The 13099-nt window shown below is 36.0% G+C and overlaps 1 protein-coding gene across 2 annotated transcripts in view; it reads right to left on the bottom strand.

The window, feature by feature from the left end:
• The window catches only part of LOC135202538 (eukaryotic translation initiation factor 3 subunit A-like), a 32263-nt gene extending 19598 nt beyond the window's left edge, over positions 1-12665 (bottom strand). For both annotated transcript variants that reach the window (XM_064232006.1, XM_064232007.1), the window contains exons 1-12: positions 12488-12665; positions 8868-9064; positions 8183-8356; positions 7180-7305; positions 4763-4903; positions 3957-4209; positions 2926-3106; positions 2571-2716; positions 1745-1920; positions 1445-1630; positions 679-759; positions 470-550 (exon numbers count right to left, since the gene is read on the bottom strand). In XM_064232006.1, the coding sequence (XP_064088076.1) occupies positions 470-550; positions 679-759; positions 1445-1630; positions 1745-1920; positions 2571-2716; positions 2926-3106; positions 3957-4209; positions 4763-4903; positions 7180-7305; positions 8183-8356; positions 8868-9064; positions 12488-12536 (1791 nt within the window). In that variant the 5' untranslated portion in view covers positions 12537-12665. The remainder of the gene's footprint in view (positions 1-469; positions 551-678; positions 760-1444; positions 1631-1744; positions 1921-2570; positions 2717-2925; positions 3107-3956; positions 4210-4762; positions 4904-7179; positions 7306-8182; positions 8357-8867; positions 9065-12487) is intronic.
• Positions 12666-13099: the final 434 nt, after the last annotated feature.

Genomic DNA, 13099 nt, shown 5'->3' with positions numbered 1-13099 from the left:
ACAGTTCTTCGTTAAAAGTTTCAATACCTGCTTACCCTTCTCTCTGCCTTATATTTTTCTTCAACTGTATCTTGCTCCTATTTTCCTTTCTTGCTTAGATTTTGACTCAAGGGTCTCAATAAACTAATTTAAATTAATTTTTTTTTTTCATCAGAGTATGAAAGGGCAAGGTAATATATAAAATCAACAATAATCTTCACTTAAATTCTGCATATTAAAAATCTTCACTATTAGAAAAAGTCAGCCATAAAATGCCTCTCAAACACTCTTCACTGATCATACCGAGTCCAGTATCCAAACTGTGGTGTTACATCCACAGGTAAGGCAATCCCCATATAAGAAAGCCAGTCGCATGTAGCTTATTCTACTTGGTAAAGGTAAATGCCTGAATCACTTGAGTGTTTTACTTTGTAGAGTGATAACAGTTGCAAAAAAATCACAAAAACAAGTCAATCAATTAACAACTTACCTGAGCACGCCTGATGCTCTCTTCGCGTTCCAAATTCTGATTTTCCAACATTTCCTTCCTTTCTTCAATGATATGTTGTCGCTGAAATATAGCAAAAATAGCTTTAAAAAGAGTAAAGTAAATGAAAAAAAATTTCATTCTATACCCTAAGCAACACTAACAAAACAATAATAAGTAGAAGAATGATTAATGATGGAACATTTCTTCACCTGTAAGATTTTCATGTGATCTCGCTGCTTTGTCTGATTGTAGTACTGAATGGTCTGTGCCCTCATGGACTCCATTTCCTTCTGCAGAGGCAAAGAAAAAAAAATACCAAATTTGTAACTAATTTGTATTTTTCATAACTAACAAACCTGAGGTCTTAACATTAGGATTTTTACTAGCGCCAAGCTGGAAAACCGGTAGAATTAAAATTACACTTGTGATCCAGGGGACTAATGGCATCTATACAGGTCACGGGCATGTATACCCAGAATGCCCACGGCTACCCTGTGACCCATCAGTTATATTTCTAACACCCAGTTTAGACTGCTAGAGGGGTGGTTCGAGGGGGTGGGGGCCTTTAACTGTTAAGACCTCAGGTTGTTAGTTTATGAAAAATACAAATTAGTTACAAATTTGGTATTTGTTCTACACGAAACAAACCTTCGGTCTTAACATTAGGGGGGATAGACTTACTATGAAAGGAGGTACAACAGAAGGAACAAAAGGGGTTGCAGCTAGGGGCTGAAGGAATGTTGCAAAGAACCTTAATGCCTACAGTCCACAGCATGAGGTGCACTGATGGCGCTAACTCCCTTTGAAAAAAAATAAGCCTTGCTCAAGATGCCAATAACCAGAATATCAATTTTTCACTCAACTAACATTAACGTCAATTAATTATATTGCCTTAAATATTCAGTATGCAAAGATGCTACATGAATGGGACTGCAATTCGTTATTAAAGAGAAGTTAAACATGTTAACTGAATACCTTTTTACTATCAGGAACAATAAGGGCTAAACAGGACTGCAAGGCCGATCCCATCTGAACTAGCTGGCAACGGATGGTTTCAGATGGCAGAGACTGAAGCATTGGCCCTTCCGGTAAATCCTCTCGCTGAGATTCACTCAGGTCAGCCCCAAAGTGTACGCACTCACTTCGATGATCAACGCGTATCTGTAAATTTAAATGTGATTTTCAAAACAGAAAAAAGAAGCACTAAATATTAAAATGCCACTCTTTAACATGAGATTCACATGACTTAATAATACAATAATCACTCGTAAATACCTGGAGATCATTGTGGCGGACCAAATCCACAAGGATACGTTCCAGGTGGAAAGCACTGACAAAAATGCTCAGTTCAAGCAGCCTTTTGAAAGTTATGCTCTGATACAGCTGAGACACTTGTTTCACTAAACGGGTTATGGTCATTTCTTGCAAGGCTGAGACATACTGAGTCAAACCTGAAAAGACAGAAGAACAATTTATAAAAAAACTGATTCAAATGATACATGGCATAAGGGATTCTTACTTAATCCCTGGACCACATTAAAATCTATAGTAACTGTCCCTTTAGCAAGCACGCATAAAGCGCCCCTTTGGTTTTTCAACATATATTACCATTACCTGATTACACAACCTAATAATAATAATTCACAAAAAATATTCACAACCTAATAATAACAGTTCAGAAAAAATATAAGCACTTTGACAAGGTTTCATTCTCACTCTGCCAACCTACATGTAAAATAGCTAACAGTAAGTAGCCTGGAGTCAAAGACAGAATATGAACGAGCAAACCAACCAAATCAACAATCGAGCAGCATAGTGTACATGTCTCTACAAGACAGGCCCACTGACCACTTGTTTGGCATTTTACTTTGTAAATGATACCCTACAACTATGGTCAGATTACATGGAGGAGACAACCAGACAAAAGAATCCAGAAACTTTCACTATTGCTGAAATACACCTCACCAAAAAACACTTAAATAGTACTGCCTCTCTTGAAGTTTCACAACTCTTGACCATATTTTTAAAATATATTACATCAATTCCACACACATTCAGCATTAAGAAATGCTTAAAACAAAAGCCCTTTAGTGTTACGTACCTAGTTCAGGGTGCTCTTGAATCCACTCCAAATGTGTTTTCATCTTATTGCAGAGATTAAGAGGATCAAATTCAACCTCCATGAGCTTGTAAAGGTTCTGCAGCTCTAGAGGTACAGCATTCACTACATTGAACCGGATGAGGTCTCTGTCAAAACAGAGATTTGTAAACTACACAGATCTGGCATTAGTGGATATTATTGTATATTATACCAACTCTTACAGAAAATAGCATACCTAGTTAATTATCTTTAGTTCACCTACTGGTACAATACAACTAAAATACAGAATATCATAAGTACAAATTCGTCATTGTAAAGGTCTTGCGTTTAGTAATGATACATGAGAAAAGCCAACCTTATCAGCGATGCCCTGGTAGGTGGCTTTGGGAGAGACAGAAGTGTTGCCAATTTGTCAATTTTTTCCAAAGCAGACTTCTCTGTTTCAATAAAACGATCGAACTCTGGATGGGCCGATGGTAAAGGAATGGCTAGGCAAGCAAGTAGGACTATGGATGCCCGTTTACTAACTTCTTCGGCTGTAAATGGAATAAACAAATAAATCCCTGAACTGTGGAAGCACAAATTGCCATTAAAACCCTCATTCTAATACTTCAGTTCCTTTACTCAATATATTACTCATTTTAAAACACGTTCACAATAAAATTACTCTACTCAAGTTCCACTGCAGCTTTCCACATAATATTATTGTGTTTGACAAAAACTCTTATATCGATATCAATAGTAGTTGTCGTGAAGTATGCAGCGAGTTGTAAATTCACTGAACATGCTACAAAACAATCAACAGCCCCTTGGGAAGATATACCACTGATGAATCATGTCAAGATTTGTGAACACACCATTTTTCAAGACATTATTATAACACTTTGATTTATATATATATATATATATATATATATATATATATATATATATATATATATATATATATATATAATATATCTATATATATTGTAATTAAATATATAGGTTATTCCTATTATTATATATATATATATATCATGAACAAATTTAAGTGGATTCCTAATTCTTATCCCCCATGATTCCCCCAAAACCCCCCCTCCCCCAACTACATACTTGAAATTTCCTAAGTCAAGCTCAACCCAAACTTACCAGCAAGTACTGTTGCTCAAAGATTTTGTGCACAGCTATGAGGTACAACAAATTCTCTATTTTTCAATCATTAGTGCAATATGTAATAAAGAGTGAATGATGGGGGGTAATGGGAAGTGACCCTCTACTATGTTTTAAAGAGTCAAGCTTGTACTGTCTACTACTGAGAATGGCGCTTGCAAAATCATAAAGACCATAACACATCAAAACTCACTATGAAAAATTTAGCTGCATTTGTAACCATGAAAGATATACCTGTGATATTCTTCTTTTGATCCCTGAGAAGCTGGAACAACTTAAAGAGAGCTGCAGCATGGAAAAGCTGGTTACCAGCCTTCCAGAACACCAAACTCAGTTTCTGATAATAGGAGGCCATAACGTGTGGCTTGGGCATCTTCTTAGACTTGTTCATCAAGTCCGAGATATCTTCAATTGCTTTGTATGCTTCTTGCCACAATTCCATCTTGATTGCATAATTGAGCTGCTCTAGTCTAGTTTCAAGATTCATCTGAAAATGAAGAATCAATACATGACCTAAATTACACCTCTGTTACCTAATAAATGACAATAACAACAAAAAGGCATAAAAATTTAAGCAGAGAAAGAACAGGACAAAACTTTTCTTACCCCTAGGCTCTAAAGAGCTGGATAAGGCTAAAGAGAAATATGTATCACAACGTAGGAACTGGAATATAGAATTTTGGCCAAAGGTCAAGTGCTGGGACTTACGAGATCATCCAGTGCTGAAAGGGAAACTGAGAGGAAAAAGGTTTTAAAGGTGTAATAGGATAACCTTGCACTTGCAATAATATTGAAACTGTTAGGTGATGGTGGGAGTAAGAGTGGAAGTAAAATACAAACAGAGGTACAGTAAAAGGAATGAAATAGGATGCAGCTAGGGACCGAAGAAATGATGCAGAGAACCTCAAGTAATGCCCACAGTGCACCACAAGAAGCACACTCATGGTACTAACCCACCCTTGGAGGACCATAACTTAGGGTCGATCAATGCACATAGTAAAATACAATTTATGATGAAAACAAAAAAACCTATACCTCACCTGCTGAGTCTCTGGGTTATTCAGATTAACAGCAGTTGCAGAACCCTGTTGCTTCTGGATGTGTGAAAGATGGGTGCGCAAGTTATCGCATAGCTTCCTGAATTCAGTCTTGCGACTGTACTTCTCACAAAACTTGAACGCCTGAAAGAAAAGTTGCTAGTTCATAAAGATGTGCAACTTCATATAACACCCATCCATAACATTACTTTCCGCTGTCAATAAAAACTCAATGATTTTATATTAAAAAGAATTTTCATCAATGCAATATACCTTCCAGAATCTTAGGACATTCTGCCAACACTGAATTTGCATCAAAATCTTACATTCCAATGATGCAGCTAATTGTCGACTTGTGACTGATCGACTTTACGACCACCCACAACTAAAATGACTGGGAACCGACTTGAGCAAGAAAGAATGGTGTCTAGCTGAACATACGACAGTTTTTCCCCAGCTTTTGCCTCTCCACACACGCAGCTCACTTTTCAAGCTGCTAATGACTATTATCATGCATCGGCAACAAGGAAATAACTCCAGTGAACTAATGCCATCAACCACAACCGTAGATAAAATTGAGAGAATAATTTTAATCAAAACTTCAGGTCTTGGAAGAATACATTTTACTGTTGTTTTCACGCCGATAAAAGATAAGTAACATAAATAACAGTAAAGCTCATACTACGAAGAAATAAAGTGAAAATACTGAAAGGAATCACATAATATTGTTATACAATAAACATGCCCACAACGCAATCTGTTAACGAAAAAAAATTATTTAGTTCACGAGACGTATTAAATTCATATTTAAGACTTAAAACATGTATAAAGACGAATTACCTTGTCTCAAATAAGTTGTATTCTACATGAAATTGCGCACATTTCCATATATAAAACTTTATGTAACGGCTAATTTAAAATGGTGCAAATTTTACGACAATCTGACGAAAAAATTATGATTTTTTCGGAAGAGTTACCGCGCAGACGTAAGAAAAAAATTTTTTTCCCCATAAATTCACCATAAATCAAAATATTGTGCTAAAGACTTCCAATTTGTTGCAAAATTAAGGTAAATGATTGAATATTACTAGAATATAAGAGTTTTAGCTTACAATTGCGTTTTTCGACCATTTTGGTAGAGTCAAAGTTGACCGAAGGTTGATATTTTGGCACTTATCGTTATTTATATGAAAATATTTCAAAACTGATATAAGCCACAACCATGAGTTGTTTTTTGTTGTATTCTACATGAAATTGCACACATTTTCATATATATAATACTCTATGTAACAGCTAAGATAAAATGGTGCAAAAATTATGTCAAAGTGATGAAATAATTTCAGATGTGTTGCTGATGCTTTTTAGTGCAAGAAGAAAAAAATTTGCGCTTGCGCGCCTGGGTAACGATTGTAAACAAAACAACAGCTTGATTCGTGAGCTCCCAGGATCCCCCTCGGCACGTGATTCAAAAGTTTTCGCCTAGTAGGCCTATAACTATTTTCCCATGAATTTTAAAAAAAAATTTGTTTCGTCGACGTACCATACGTCGCTTCGGCACATGACAGACAATTTTCATCTACATTTAATACGTCCAATCAGCGTTAAAGGGTTAAATGTTATTCAATTTCTCTTTGTACTGAATTATATTGAACCTAGAGAATTACCTGAAATTATTAATTATTATGCTTTATATGTATAAAGTATGCTGTGCAGTGTAGGCTAGGCTATCCTATATGTAAAGATGGTACCGATTACCATAGTGTAGGCTAGGCTAGTATAACATTCTTACAGCAAATTAACATGGGCCGACTTACGTCCAAATCGATTTACGACCAGTTGGTCATTACCAATTGTGGTTTAGATTTCCAAGACATGTTGACTCATAACAGAATTGTTTAATACTCGTAAACTGCAACAACACATCCTGAAATGAGTTACCTTATTGCTTCCTGTATACAACTGAAGTAGAGCCTTGTGAAAAAAAAAGTACAAAACAGATTTCACAAGTTCTCCTACTATAACCTGCATTCGAACCAGTTCTCTGTTACTATGATTTGTCTCATTGTGATGACAAGCAGTAGAAATTTCTGTTATTAGATAACTTGTTGTCTGTTCATTCTATTTTTTTTAAAGTTCATTTTCAAATATATTGCCTTACAAATAAGTTCAACTATTCAATTTTAAAACTGACATACATAAGTTTTCTAAGGTAGAAACTAAATTCACTTGGACAGAGGAATTGAAAAAGTTCAATGCATTAAAGAGAAACCTGACGGCATTCACTATGCATCAAATATATAGCACTAATTCACCAACTTAAGAAAGCTGAAGAGATCTAACGGCAAAACTGAATACATCTAATGGCAGAGTTAAACCACAATCAATCACTATTTCTGATAAGCATAAGCACCACACTTTACCTGTTTAGCAATATCATGATAAAGACGTTCCACGCGAGAGTTGGTCCTCAGTAATTCCAAACACTGACGATAAGACTCCCACAAAAATTTCACCCATGGGGTCAATATTGTCCTGTCACTACGGTCCTGAAAGATGATACGATAAGCAAAGAAGATGAATATGCATTACTGAAAAAATGTTTTATTCATCAACTTACAGCTTATAGTCACTTCAACTTGCAAAATATTGTGATCATGAGACAGGATGTAATATTATTAATAAAAAAAACATGTGTGATTACTTCAAATATATTTTTGAATCACTGTGCAAGCACTAACAGCATTCCATATTTGCAATAAACTATTCTAACTTCAACTAATGGTTTGAATTCTAATCTGGAATACTATATACCAAATTGCTACAAGACTTGTCAGTCACTAAGTAACTAAAATAATAATGGAAAATGGGGATAGATCAGAATCTAAAGCGTGATGTATGTCCAGGCACAATGCATGGCCAGAAGAGAGCTGAGAACTTGCTTTACATTCAACCCTAAAAATGGGAAGAGTAGACTTAAACAAGTAAAAAATGCGCTTAATTTTTTTCGGCACAATGAAGTTTTCTGCACAGCTGTTACACCACCAAAAATATATCTATCTATCCTTCAGTGGTCTCGGTATAATGCTGCACGAGCCGTGGCCCTTGAAATTTCAACCACGGCCAGTTGGTGACCTTCCTATATCATTGCAAGAAGCACGATTATGGCTAACTTTAACCTTAAAAAATAAAAACTACTAAGACTAGAGGGCTGCAATTTGGTGAATCATGACTGGAAGGTGGATTATCAACATATAAATTTGCAGCCATCTAGCCTCAGTAGTTTTTACGACCTGAGGGAGGGCAGAAAATGCGTGAGGACAGACAGACAAAGCCATCTCATTTTCTTTTACAGAAAACTAAAAACAGGGCTGTAAAAAAAAAAAAAAAAAAAAAAAAAAAAAAAAAAAAACATCCATAGCTAACCTGAGCATCTTCTCCCGAGACAGCTGACAGCAGGATCTCTTCTGGAGTTGCTAGCTGATCCAAATCATCAATATCGACGACTGCCTGGTGGCTCTCTCTTCGTGCTGCCTCAGTTCGCTCTTCGGCAAGAGATAGATAATGACGTACCACCGTTTCCAATGAAGACACATTCACCTGTGATTGAGGATATTAAAATATCTATTCATTCTGTTTACTGTTTATAGCAATTCAAATATATAATTAATACACTATACTGATTATAATCTGTATATAAACAAACCTTTTCGAATAATACCCTTTCTTGACTAGGATTCAACAAGGAACCTCTTAACTTTATAACATAATTGTACTGATGTTCATGCAGCGAGTACTAGCAGCTTTTTGTCTTTCAAGGAAAGGGACTTGCACATATAAACCAAATTAGCATCAATGAATTACAGTTAGCACGATAGCACCTCAGATTAATAAACATTTGTTCTTATCAGCTACATTATCATCATCATAAGTTTTTGCTCAGGTACCATTTTAGATATACATTCTTTTTAAATAAATCTTGAACTGAATGCTAAGTATAAAATACTGGTTAGTTTAATAGGCTATAACATAGGGTAACCTTAATGAATGGACTTTGCTTTTTATCAAAAAGACTCCCAAAGTGCCTGCAACTGGACACAAATATACCTACACTCTGAAAAATGTTCCGGTACTGATATAGACCTTCCTTGGCCAAGTGCGATTTCTTGAGGTCCACACACAACTCGAGATACTTGAACATAATGGGTTCAAGTAACTTTTCCGAGAAGGTGTTTCGCATCTTCCCGCGCTTGATGACCTCATAGAGGACCTCCAAGGCACGGTTGGGTTTCCCAACATCGATAAACTCTGTAAGAAAAATATAATCATGAAGACTTCACTAACAGATATGCATATATACTAAGTTTTGTACGCTTTTCTGTGTAGCGTTAAATTCACCAGTATTTAGAAGGAAGAAAACTAGGAACAAAGCTACAAAAATAATTTGGGCTAGCCTACACCTAACAATGTGCTTAGCCTATCAGTTTTAATAAAAAAAAAAAAAAAAAAAAAAAAAAAAAAAAAAAAACAAGGGTAGATCTAGGGTACCTCTCTGCAGCGGCCCAGACTATGGCAGTTGCTGTTTTTCTATGCTGTTTTACCTACTGAACAAGAATTTGAAGTAATTTTTATTCAAATGACTGTAATTTACCTTTGAACTCTATCCTACAGTTAAAGGGGACCCCCATTGGGAACTGGGGTTTTGGGTGGGGACAAAACACTGGGGAGAATTATGCCGTTCTACTCTTATCCTACGGTAAGGGGGACCCCCAGTGGGAACCGGGGTTTTGGTTGGGGAGAAACCACTTGGGGGAGGTTTTGCTGTGTTATTGTGGTATTTCCCATTATTTATGACATTTAAAACATGAAATACAATCGAAAATAAGAGATAAAAAAAGCATCGATAGTGGAGCCGTTTCACATCCAAATCCCATCTACCACTACTACTATTACAACACCGAATCCTACTACGCATGCGCCAATTCTACTGCGCATGTGCTAGTTGTAAAGGAGCTTTTGTTCTAAATGCAGATTTCTTAGTGAGGAAAAAAATGGGGGTGTACGGGAGAGGTACACATGTATTTAGCCAATCACGTTGCAGTATGACCCTTACATTGCTATAGGACTGAGTGAAGAATTGGGTGTATTCATACATCGAGTTACATAAATTCATTTTCCTAATTTGTTTTTTAATCATGTTATATGAACTCTAGTGTTTATTCCTGTTTCCTTTATCATAGTATTTGTATAATTTTTTTTTTTTTGTCCTCAGCTAATAATTTTGCCATAAATACCTTGAAATATTAAGTTATAATTGAGGACAGACACCTGAAAATGCCTACGTAGTTGGACTAGAAGTGGGTGTTTGGACGATTCGATACCTACCTTCCTGTCGGTTATGTGAAATTGCAAGTTGCTTGGGATATTTCATACATGATTTATACACAACTCACTCCCTTCCCTTTCCAGTATTCACGTCTGACTGTTTGCTTTTCATCATTAAGAATACTTTTCATACCCATAACAATTTCTAATACATTTCATACCCCTAACAATTTCTTTGTTAAAATTTGACCTTATTGGAACATCTACTTATATATATTCCATTATATCCTTTAACACACATTTCAATTTACACCTTTTTCTCGCTTCTCTTTCCATTATCCACCTCTGTCTATTTACGCTCAAGTTTTACGATTTTACAGTTCTCATTGTCTTTTTGTCTGATTTCTTGTAATGACCGTTCATTACAATATCCTGTTCACGTATGTGTTACGCATTATTGCATATTTTTTTTCTTTTCTGAAAAAACGATGTTAGTTTCCACATACGTGTGAAATCATCCCCCTCAATGTACCCGCCCACAATTCTTCTGACCAATCAGAGACCTTGTCACCAACGCGCTGCCAATACCTACATTCAACAGATTATGTAATTTGCGTTTTAAAATCACTTAGCAAAAGTATTCACAGTGTTAACACCCCACACTCTCAAAGTGACCGTGTTTCACCAGTAATAGTGTTAAAAATTCTGTTATGATATACAGACATCGTAATATAATTTTGGGAAACCTATCTGTGTTCGTGATTCGTTTGGTATTTGGCCGAAAATCTGTTCAAGATTCAAGATGGGCAGACTTTCAAGAATCGCAGACGAGGACGAGATTCGACATGTCTAAGTGCGTATCTGAATTGTACCATCTGCCCCTTTAAGGTAAAGTTCCCAAACTATATTCCCCTATTATTAGAACAATCATAGTTTAGTCATTTTCAGTTAGATGTGTTAGGTTTTGTTGGTTAGTTATCGTTATTTGGCACATCCACTACCCAACGACCCATCGTCATTTAGCCAACTCGTACCTCCTGTGCCCCCAGTACCCCGCCTTCCCCTCAGTGAACATTTGGCTCCGTGGTGGTTGCGGAATTCAAACATGGCAGCTGTGTTTACATTTTGCCAGACACTTGGTCGATCGGTCTATAGAACTATTCCACAGCGATCTAGACTATGGCAGTTGACGTTTTCCTGTTATTTTACTTGCTTTACAAGAGTTCAAGGGAATATTTTTTCCGTTCCACTGGAACTAAACTTTAATTTACCTTTGAACTCATACGTCGACCCGTTGGTATCGTCATGTAGTCTTCAAAGGTAAATTACTGCTTAGTTAAAGTCGTCCGAATAAATATTACTTTCAAATCTTGTACAGCAAGTAAAATAACATAGGAAAACATTAATTGCCACAGTCTAGGCAACTCTGGATTGCTTCTGTAGAAATACCAAATAAAAAAAAAAAATTCTTCCCAATTTTCATGTCATAGGTAGTAATATGCTATTTACTAATCATGTTAACTACGTGTATCGTCAAAATATCTTTTCATATACTGAACAATCATTCTTCAATGGTTATAAACCTAACTTATGGCATAAGAAAAAAAGCCTCCCTCACCCCCTTTGCTAAGACTTATGGTACTGCTGACAGGAATGAACACCAATTTCGTCCGGTAAATAATAATGAAACTGCCATAAAAATTATACTAATTGTTTAAAATAATTAGTACTAGGTATAGATTCAATGGTAACCTTTGCCATCTCCAAATTAGCGCACCCTAAGAGTAGCATATGGGCTGTAGTGCGTTAATTCCGGCAAAATTCAGCATGAAAATTTATTCAGTAGAAGTGAAAATAACCCTGAGGTAAAATCATATAAGCAAATTCTTAATCTTTCTACCCGGCTTTCAACTACCGGTCAACTGCACTCCCGAACTTTCGCTTCTCGTAACCAATACCTCATGTAAGATAAAACGTGGTAGTGTACAAAGTAGTATCATAAGAAATGGTAAAGAACGGAGTATTTTGAAAAGAGATAGTTTTAAATTGGGGAATGCCTAAAGCAGGCAACGCAGATTTACATAATCTAGCCCAATGGTTAGCTATCCGAGGATGCTGCCCAACCTGTCAAAACACTAACGCACGGTCACAAAAGCACAACCATTTGGCCGTAAAAAATATCTCCATATTACGCTTACAAATGTAAACAAATCCTTCATATAACATTACATATTCCACACACGTGCATATGGATATGAAACAGATAAATCCTAGCTATTTATTAATACATCCCCCGTTGTCTTGAGGGGGGATTCCATCGGCAAATCTGAGTGTTTACTTTCCTCCCAAAAACCATTACGGTCAGAGGCCTGTGCAACAAGAACACATTTTCACTCATTTACTCACCACTCGCCCTCTTGAGGGCATTCTCGGGTCTTTGGTAGGATCGCGACATCCTGATGGCGTATATGTTTCACATTTACAATTAGTAGATGGGTAGAAATAGTGGAATTCAACCAATGAATTCCCTTTTGTTACGTCTCCACATGAGGGTTACGGGTCGGCCTAAGGAAAGGAAGTGACGAATGGAGGTGGGTGATACATCTTTATAATTGTGAATATTTCACTATTTATTCATTCATTATTCATAATATACATTGAAATTGTAACTATAAAACTCATTAACCTAGTAAAATGTAAATATGTACAAATTTACAAACGGAAACTGAAGTAAAAATACGCATTGCCTCATTGGTCTCCAGGAAAAATTTACTTATACAAGTCGAAAATTACGTATCTAGCATATATTAATTAATGATTATGTGTGAAAATTAATAAAATTATAAAAATCAATAAGGTATGGATAAAAACAGCTTTTTTGGTACAAATATTTAGGTAAGACAGCTTTGCAAAATATGTACTTTAATGGCGCGAAATCCACCTCAATTAAAGTACAACCCGACTATAGCCGTTATGGCGATAAAGTAACCATAATGTTTAGGAGACATTTTATTGCCT

Source organism: Macrobrachium nipponense, chromosome 30 (assembly GCF_015104395.2).
Source record: "Macrobrachium nipponense isolate FS-2020 chromosome 30, ASM1510439v2, whole genome shotgun sequence".
NCBI classification, from domain to species: domain Eukaryota; kingdom Metazoa; phylum Arthropoda; class Malacostraca; order Decapoda; family Palaemonidae; genus Macrobrachium; species Macrobrachium nipponense.
This window is presented reverse-complemented; position numbering and strand designations above follow the sequence as displayed.